This window comes from Pinus tabuliformis, chromosome 7 (assembly GCF_031772625.1).
Source record: "Pinus tabuliformis cultivar Carrire ecotype Pingquan chromosome 7, CPIR1, whole genome shotgun sequence".
NCBI classification, from domain to species: Eukaryota; Viridiplantae; Streptophyta; class Pinopsida; order Pinales; family Pinaceae; genus Pinus; species Pinus tabuliformis.
The window spans coordinates 702,419,843-702,429,254 of record NC_142293.1 but is presented as its reverse complement, the minus strand read 5'-3'; the positions used below and the strand labels follow the sequence as shown (position 1 = coordinate 702,429,254).

Here is a 9,412-nt window from a genome sequence, read left to right as displayed (position 1 = left end):
ACTTCTGAGACTTGAAGTTCCATGAGGAAAATTTTCCCTCTACTATGTGTGATTTTCTTATCCTCCCAACTTAGATTCTGCTTCTACATCCTACAAAAAATCCCTCTATGTTCGACTCAATGAAAAATTGAACTGTTGCTACTCCCTCTACCTGTTGGAATCACTGATATGGGAAATTTAAACCTTTTCTACCTCCTTCAATGAAAAATCAAACTTCCCCAAGCAACTTGGTATATCTGGGAATGAAATGCGTTGCCTCAAGAATTTCAACCTACTACTCCCTCTGAGTAGCGAAATTCTTTCCTTCACTTCTGAGCTTCTTGCTAATCACTTACACTCTTATACCATGTGAAAATTCTGAAAATTGGAATCCTATTGCAACAACAAGTATTATTTCTCCTAACTAATAAATTAATTATTTAGTTTATTGCTGCAGCAACATTGAACTAAACACGCTAAAGATTCACAAATAAAGTTGCGAAAAATAAATATCGTTGGTATTGAGAAAATTCTAGCACACACATATAAAAATAACATTGTTGTTTTTGGAAAAAGGTTCCCCGGAAAAACCCAATGCGGAAAAAGCTGGTGTAGCAGATGAGGGTTTTATTTTATTATGCAATAGTGAAAATCTAAGTACATCTATGGATTCCCAACTAGCAATCAAAACAACAATAATATTTGGGCAAAATTATTGAAGGGAATTACCCTTCTTCCACAAGCAATCCTGACACAACCTTCCTTCAGAAAATTTGGCCTCCTGAAGCATCTACATCACCCTTTGCACGACTTTGCGCAGTCTCTTTGATGTCAAGTCTCCAACCAGTCTCTGATGAATTCATTCTGCGTGCCTTTACTGAGGAAATCGTCTCTCTGGCACTCTGGAACCTCTACCCGACTTATGGAGCTGAGAACAAATTTGTCTCCAACAAATCGAATTATGAATCTGAAGCAATTGTATAGTCCTCTGCACTACCTCACTGGGAATAACTTGACCCTCTTGCCATTGCCTCTCCGGATTTGGAAAACATCCTTCGGAGTTACTATCCCTTCCATTCACTCACTGTTTCGATCTTTGGCTCTTTGGTTGCTGACTGCTGCTACTCTAGAAATCGATCTGCTAAGAAATTTGAATTTTTGGTGATCTCGAGTGTTTTCTCCAAGTGCCCGTCGACTTTCTCTTATAATCCACTGTTGGAGCAACAATGGCCAAGATTAAAATTTAATCGATGGCTAGGATCATCTTGGAATCAATCCATATGAGTTTCTAGATGATTCTCACCTTGAATTAATTAATACTGATTAATTAACCAGTTTTCCTACATTTAGACTTAGGAAACATTACAATATTTGTTAATAACCTAATTAGGTCACTTCTAGGTGGAATTTCCAGAAACAATTTCTGGGTCTTTGAGATATCATGTATTCTAGTCTCTCCACAATTTTTTTTGGTTAGAACACATATGATGCTACAAACACTAACAAAAAATACCAACCATGGCTACTAAATTTCCAACACTCCCACTTATCCACGGATCGGGTGGTCGGGTGCGTCATTAAGACACTCCTAGATGTTAAGTCACCAGTTCAATTCCTCGCCCTATTCGGGTGTTATTCTTGGACATGACCATGATGTACCCCCACCATTGCCGAAGTTCAACTATATATATATATATATTATTTTTTCTTGTATTTTATATATAAGTTACATTTTGAAAGAAACCATGCAAACCTGATTTATTTCATATCATTATTATAAAGTGCATTTGTGAATCACTATAAAGTAACTTTAATATATTTATTTAAATTACTTTTTACATGTAACTTAATATACAAAATAGCTTCATCATTCAAGTAAGTTTCAATTATTTTATAAAATTGGGTCACTAAATAAATTATTTATAAAAGTGAACTTATAGACAAAGTTAAAAAATGAAGTTTTTTTTTAATCTTCACTTGACATCTTTATTTTTTATTCATCATTACATGGGCCAACTTCTACTCACCATAGGGCATGTCGGTCACCTTTTATGATTTTTTCAAAAGGTCATAACCTTCACATGCAATGTCATATATATATAATTTTTTTCTTGTATTATATATGTAAGTTACATTTTGAAAGAAATCATGTAAACCTCAGTTATTTCATATCATTATTATAAAGCGCATTTGTGAATCACTATAAAGTAATTTTACTATATTTATTTAAATTACTTTTTACATGTAAACTTAATATACAAAATAACTTCATCATACAAGTAATTTTCAATTTATTTATAAAATTGGATCACTAAATAAATTATTTATAAACGTGAGCTTATAGACAAAGTTAAAAAATAAGTTTTTTTTTTACTTGACATCTTTATTTTTTATCCATCACTACATGGGTCAACTTGTACATACCATAGGGCATGTCGGTCACCTTTTATACTTTTTTAAAAATGTCATAACCTTCACATCCAAAATCCATTTTAATTTTTTTTGTAAAATACCTATTTTTTCAACATATTTCCATTTAGAAGCTTTTTGTATCCTATAATGTGATTATTCGAAATGGGCGTTCACTTATTAGTATCAACTACTTTTCAAGGAAATATTATATGAAAAATGTATTACAAAGTAAATAATTGTACCATATTACCTTATGAAAAGAAAATTCCCTCACTGATGCCAAAAGGTGTTCCAAATGTGATAATAAGAATTCCAAGCACGTGGATTAAGAAAAATGTGTATATTTTATGGTTTATGGTTTTTACTTCAAAGAACTGATGACCCAAATGAAGCTTCAACTATACTGAAAACAATATTTAACAAGGATAGCTGCGATGCAGCGAGTCCCTGCACTAAGTTGAGATGTGTCATAGCTATGCTGGCAAGCTCTTAGTTCAAGCCAAGACAGAAGAAAACTAGTATGTGTCATAGCTATGCTGGCAAGCTCTTAGTTCAAGCCAAGACAGAAGAAAACTAGTATGACCTGTTGCAATACACCTCAGGCACATTCTGGACAACAAGTGTCTGGACAACAAGTGTGTGTGTTATAACAGGTTGTTCAGCAGAATTTGACACAACTCCTTAGAATAGTGAAAAAATATGCCTAACCTAGCTAGTGGACATTCAGTTATTAAAAAAAGAAAAAAGACTACATATTCAGTGGTTCAGAGCATAACTTTCCTCCTTAAGAGTTCAGTTCTCGTTTGCAGGCATTGTTACCTCGTAGTTTTCCCAACATTGCTTCATAAAACCAATCATATAACTCCTAATCTCCCACCAACTTGATTAGGAATCACTGCGCCCTCGTCTAAGTTCATCTTATATCTTTCTACTGTGAAGTTCATAGTTTTCCCAATAGCTTTATCGGTGGTATCCAAGAAAGGCTTCAAATTACGCCTGCGAAGATTTTCCCAGAGAAAGATTTTCCAAAATTTGATAAGTTTTCGATTTTAGACTCTACGGCCATAAAATGTTCAGTACATGTGATTCCCTTAAAAAGGATTGTGAAAATGATAAATGCAGGAGCTCAATTACATGCCATATGATACTATTAAAAACTTTTTGCAAATTTCTACTATAGAAAACAGATAATCCCAATACCGAATGCTGCCCGTCCTGCACCGGTAACAGCAACCCACTTTAATTTTCAGTGAAATGGTTTGAATGTGCTTGAAATCATTACAAATTTTCTTGAGAGCCGGGGTAATTTTCAATTATGGCAAAACTAGGCTTCAGATTATATTATGATAAAAAGACGTCATGGACCATGTGGGCCCTCCCATGAACGCCACATGCCTCACCTCCTCCATGTTATACCGTGGGTCATGACCAAGCTACTACCATGGGATACTGTTGCATGAGCATGCTAGTACCTCAGCCACGTACCCAAATCTGCATGTAATCTGATGAAACCTGGGATCGATGAAACCTGTGTTAACAAATGGGGGAAAAGATCTGTCCGAGGCAAATAGCCTATTTTGCAGCGTTCATCATTCCAAGGATATGCTGGCTATGATTTCTGCTCTTACTCGAGTAGTCTGTGGGCATATCCTTCATCCCATGGAGGGCAGCACACCTCAATTAGTAGCCGAGAAGAAGAGATGCAGAGATGAGGAACAGACGATCTCATCCACCATGAATTGCGCCAAGCCGGACGATATTTCTGGTCAACACCTTACATTCTCTCCAGGTAAATAAATAGTCTCCTCATCTGTGAATTTTTTGACAGTCCTTTTAAGTTTTCATGGCCTGAATACGAATTGTAGATGAAATGAAATGAATATCTCAGAGGCTGTAAACAATTGGATCGTGCATCAGAATTGGTATAAAGTAGGAGGCAAATGGAAAGAAAAAGTAAAATATTTGTAATATATATGGTGTGTTCTATGCTACATGGAATGAAAGGGATAAAGGAAAATTAATAAACATTTGAAACAAAATAGGCTTCTAATAGCAGTAAAACGAGCCTCGAGAAGAACCAGATCTGGAAGGGAAATACGAAATTAATCTACTATATCTGGTGTCTGGTATGCTATAAGGAATGAAGAGGTGAAATAAAAATTAGAAAAACACACGAAACAAAATAGGTTTAAATTAGGTTTGTAATAGCAGAAATATAAACGCGGAAAGGAATCCGATCTTGAAAAGAAATATAAAACCTTTGTAATATCTCTGGTGTGTGCTATCTCATATGGAATTGAAGGAAGAAATTAACAAATCAAATGAGGTTTATAGGAGACCGAAAGTTGATCATGAAAAGTAACAAGATCTGTCTTCTATTCACTCATTTCCAGGAATGGAAAAAAAAAGGACAAAATTTAATCCTGTTTGCAGTCATTCCTTCACAGTGGCCTCCTTCAACCCCTCATCGGCAAGCATTTCATAGCTTCATGGGCATGAAAATTTAAAATTTCCCTGCATAAAAATTTGCCAGAATTTGTGAGAATCAGTATTGCAGCAAAATTTGCTGCATGAAAATTTACCACGCTGGATTTACAAAGGCAACATATTATCAATTCTTTTTCTGCATGAAAATTTACCACAGCATTACATAAAAGTCTTTCATTATCAATGTAATTTTTTCAGGAGAAACTGCATGCCAAAGCACTCTCGATTTATTTCATCACTGAAAGAAATGGCGTAGCTAATGAGGAGAGCGTACCCAATGGCTTGCTGCGAGACTGCGTTTGCCTCGGTGATGAGGAGGCCTCCTCTCGTGGTTCTCTGAGAATAGAACTCCACGTGGCAGGGCTGCGGGATGTTGTCGAGCGCACGACATTGAGTCATGGGAGCCAACACAACCCTGCAGGTACGTGAACATGAGTTAGTACCTGAAGCTCACTGGCTTTGCAGAAAAATTATATAAATTACTTGCTCTGAAACTAAATTTGTGACATAGTAAATTACCTGTGAGACAGATTGAATAGCGGACCCATCTGAAAAGACGAAAGGAGATGAGGACTCGGGCACGAAAGAATGACTTCAATTTAACAAACGCTCGCCTGCAATATGAATGAAATACTCTCTGCTGAACTATGATTGCTAGCAGAAGCTATTGCAAAGCATAAACAATGAAACCAGAAGGCGTCTAAGAAAAGAAGCGGAAGAGTCCGGGAAAACAATTTGGAAGTGGGAGAAGAGATGCAAGGTGTTGATATTGGGGACCGCCCTCCTGACACCTGCCGGCAGCCAAGGACACCTGCAGCTTAACACCAAAGCACAACCTTGTAACAGCCAACAGGATATAATACCTTAGGAAAGCTTGGCATACCCCGGCTGTATGACTTAACATTAAACATTAACGAATTAATGTTAGCATTAAAACGAAACCGCACACGGTCAGGGCCAGTCGATTGTGCTTAAATACGAGTTTAAGCTATGGTCCGGCCTCTTCCGCCTCGGGAAGAGGCCAAATAAGATGGCGAAGGATGGCGAAAGAATGAGTGCAAACGAAACTTAGGATATCCCCGCTCTAACCGCCGTATAACAGAGAAGGGCAGGGGTCAACTAATGCTAAGTCGGGGTCCTATCGATTACTATAGTCCCTGCCGGATGCCAGATGGCAGGGACTATTGCCGGATGCCAGATGGCAGGGACTAATAACATGAAGTGATTTGATCCCACTATATTGAAAATAAGTAACGAATTTAAATCACAATGATTTCCTTTGAATTGATATTATTTATTTAAGTTCAAAATACTTAAACTTTTACATAAGCATTATATAAAATATAAAGGATGATCGATTGATTTATGTTATTCTATCTAAACTTAATACTGTATTATTTATCTTTTTATGTACATTGTATTCCACTCGATAAGTTCCAGAGGATTTTTACCAAGATCCCACTTTTGAGTCATTTTATTCTTCTGAGAAAGATAAGTTGTTGCATAATGGAGTGATCAAAACTATATTAGTGGCTCAATAGAAAGATAAAACCAAATATACCAAGAAGCAAATCCTCTCAACAACAAGAAAAATAAGGGTTCCAAACCCTCTTGGCTAGCTTCTATTCCCAATGGTGACAAAAAACGAAAATAAAAAAACTAAGAAGAATAACAAAAATTATAATTTTTGTGGGTGACATGGCCATATAGAGCTTCAATATTTCAAAATAATGAAGGTATTAGAAGTAGTGATGAAAAATTAGAACATCAATCTTGAATTTTAGTCTTCTAATTTTTTTTTTCTTTTGTTTTTTCCTTCAATGTTGTATCTATTTCGTGTTTTGATGAGGAATTTTGGATCTTATTATATATATTTTTGTGTAAGATCATATTCTATTATTAATTTAGAAAATATTTACGTTGCATACATACAGATAATTCCCCAAAGTGCCTTGGTATGCCAATGTGGAAACTCGACGAAAGGAAGAATCTAAGGTTCTAATGACATGTCTATCAAAATTTGTTGGTCATGTAAAATATGTTTAGTAAGAATATTACAAAAATTAGGAATTATAGTCATGAACATAAATATTACATAGACAAGAAAAGACAATAAACTAAACTAAAGAGTAAACATCTATCAAGAGTGTAACTAGTAAGAAAAACTATTGTAATTTCCTGACACTATAAGACCTCAATTAACTGCTACATAGGAGAAAAACTTCCATGCACTACATATGCTCATCCATGATTTGATAGAGCAAGTGTAATTCCTCCATGTGAAGGATGAGTTCATCTCCATTCTAATTATGCTTAAATGACACTTTTCCCAATACTTCCTTGAGGTTCCAATAAAGATCAATTGTAAGGACGCACTAATTTTGTCGTCCTCTACTTGTGCCTAGGTTAGGAAGCCAATTGGAGATTGACACCCTGACTTCTTCATCTGAGACACCATCTCATTCCTCGACCATTTCTTGTTCAATATCCTCAATTTCATGTTGCACCGCCGAAGGAGCATGTGCTCAGTATCTGTTGGTTAAAGCATGCACTTTAGAGCAAGTTTGAACATTGATGAGGCTATCTTGGCCCCTTATGCTCCTCCTCGATTGAACTCTCTGGAAGGGCATGAGGACCAAATAGGGATATGTATTAGGTAAAAAATAGAGAGGGATAAGTCAGCTGAGATAATAGGGAGGGTGAAACCGCAAGGAAGGAGAAAGGTGGTAAGAGACTCCATATGCATACCATAGAAAATATCTCAAGAACCAAAGGAATGGGGGAAATCTAGGATGTAAAAGGCATTAACAATTTCTGGCCGATGAAAGGAACACATTAGTGAGAGGGAATAAAAGATACATGAGACTTAGAGTGACAAGTTGTGAGAAGGGAAAGTAATGATTATGCCATGCTTGTTCAGAGTGAGAAATCAATTAGATTTCTTTACTGTGTTAGTGTCTACAAGAACAAAGAGAGGAAGAACCATGAAAGAATCCAATGTGTCTAGCACCAAGATTCCACCAAGACTCCTTGCAATGTGAGCACATGTAGGAGAAGAGAGCCTATTTGGTGAGCATGTGGAGAGAATAAATAAGGAATAAGGCCATGAGGTCTCAATCCTTTTGATTGCTTTGATTCAATGGAAAGGCAAGAAAATCATAAAAATATCAAAATTTATTATTGGCACATAAAGGTTTGGCCTAGGTTTAAATTTAAACAACCAGGAAAACCCCTCATACATCATCCCTTTTGGCATCACCCACAACTAGGTGAAGTCTCTCCTAAGGTATCTTATGAGGGACTATAGGAACACAAACAATTTTGAAATGGTTTTCATAATGGAGTCACATATGGAACCTGCCGCCATATCAAAAGAATGGGAGAATCACACCGAAGTCTGAAGAGTAAAATTGACCCTTGCATAACTAAAGAGATTGGATGAAAAAAATTCATGCACTAAATTAAAATTCACAATAGATATGGGTAACATTAGGGCAAGCACAAAACTCAATGATATATGACATAAAATCCAAAAACTCCAAGATAGAGCTCAAAATATTTAGAATGACCTCAACACGTTACAACCTGATGAGAAGCTAGAAGCTATGAAAAAAAGGACACAATTGACCAAAGATTTGAATACTCTAAGAACCAACTAGCAACAACTATCAACAGAATTTGAGATCTTACATGAATAAGTTTTAATTGTAACTGAGGAAATTGGGGTTGTGCATCACAATATCATGCAAGCAATCCAAGGCAACATAAAAATATTAGGGACTCCTATGACACCTGACCCAATAGTTCTGATCTAGGGACACATGTTACACTAAAATTTGTCACCATGACTATTTGCAGTTAGTATGGCTCCATCAACTGTCATACTATCCTCCTTGGCAAGTCTCATACCTCTGCTCTCCATGTCAAACTCCAAGAATGAGAGAAAGTCTTTAAAAATCTATATATCTCTGGGTACGCAGTTTCTCTTAGCCTTACCTACGTGTACGCACCCCAAGTTCACAATACCTGCGTACTTGTACGCTCTGTCTGTAAAGGGGAGGGTGCGTACTCCTGTAAAGGTCAAAAGGCGCAAGTTTCACTCCAAAAAAGTTACTTGTAGTCATTTCTAGAGCATTCTAGAAGCTTGTTTGACATGTATGGAGCGCCTCCAGATGGTTCATGTATCCCTATCAAAGATGAACTTATCCCATCAAGAGGGGAGCTATCCCATCCAAAGAGGGGCTTATCCCATTGATGGTGGACCTGAATAACTTCCTCTAGAGCACTATAAATACAGGCATTGGGCTAGAGAGAGGGGAGGTTGAAAGCTGAACATTCCTAAGGGTAGATGCTGCTGGAATTAGGACTCCTTTGTAAAGCTTGAGAGGAGAGATTCCTATCCTTTCCTAGCCTTATTTGAGAGTGGGTGAGCTGATCAAAGTAAAGGAAAACTCTTGTTGGACCCTAGGAGGGACCTGCACAACACCAAGGCTTAGGTTGTAATGGTTTCTTTTGTTTCCACTTAATACAAATG

General features: G+C 36.6%; 2 protein-coding genes across 2 annotated transcripts; one reads left to right on the top strand and one right to left on the bottom strand.

Moving 5' to 3' along the window:
* Positions 1-3,839: 3,839 nt before the first annotated feature.
* LOC149249453 (uncharacterized) lies at positions 3,840-5,491 on the top strand. Its single transcript, XM_089456266.1, has 3 exons — positions 3,840-4,180; positions 5,077-5,299; positions 5,409-5,491. The coding sequence occupies exons 1-2, from the start codon at positions 3,913-3,915 to the stop codon at positions 5,118-5,120; spliced, it is 312 nt and encodes a 103-aa protein (XP_089312392.1). The 5' UTR covers positions 3,840-3,912; the 3' UTR covers positions 5,121-5,299; positions 5,409-5,491.
* Positions 4,744-5,536, bottom strand: LOC149249452 (putative 12-oxophytodienoate reductase-like protein 2A). The gene is made up of 3 exons (XM_089456267.1): positions 5,398-5,536; positions 5,153-5,293; positions 4,744-4,905 (listed from the first exon to the last, which is right to left on the bottom strand). The coding sequence occupies exons 1-3, from the start codon at positions 5,424-5,426 to the stop codon at positions 4,848-4,850; spliced, it is 228 nt and encodes a 75-aa protein (XP_089312393.1). The 5' UTR covers positions 5,427-5,536; the 3' UTR covers positions 4,744-4,847.
* Between the last annotated feature and the right edge of the window lie 3,876 nt (positions 5,537-9,412).

Bases quoted from the DNA above. Each gene is read 5' to 3' on its own strand.
- LOC149249453 (XM_089456266.1), top strand. From the start codon at position 3,913: ATGAAACCTGTGTTAACAAATGGGGGAAAAGATCTGTCCGAGGCAAAT. The intron at 4,181-5,076 runs GTAAATAAATAG...TAATTTTTTCAG, and splicing joins ACACCTTACATTCTCTCCAG to GAGAAACTGCATGCCAAAGC.
- LOC149249452 (XM_089456267.1), bottom strand. From the start codon at position 5,426: ATGGGTCCGCTATTCAATCTGTCTCACAG. The intron at 5,294-5,397 runs GTAATTTACTAT...ACGTACCTGCAG, and splicing joins CTATTCAATCTGTCTCACAG to GGTTGTGTTGGCTCCCATGA. The intron at 4,906-5,152 runs GTACGCTCTCCT...ATTTTTATGCAG, and splicing joins GTCTCGCAGCAAGCCATTGG to GGAAATTTTAAATTTTCATG.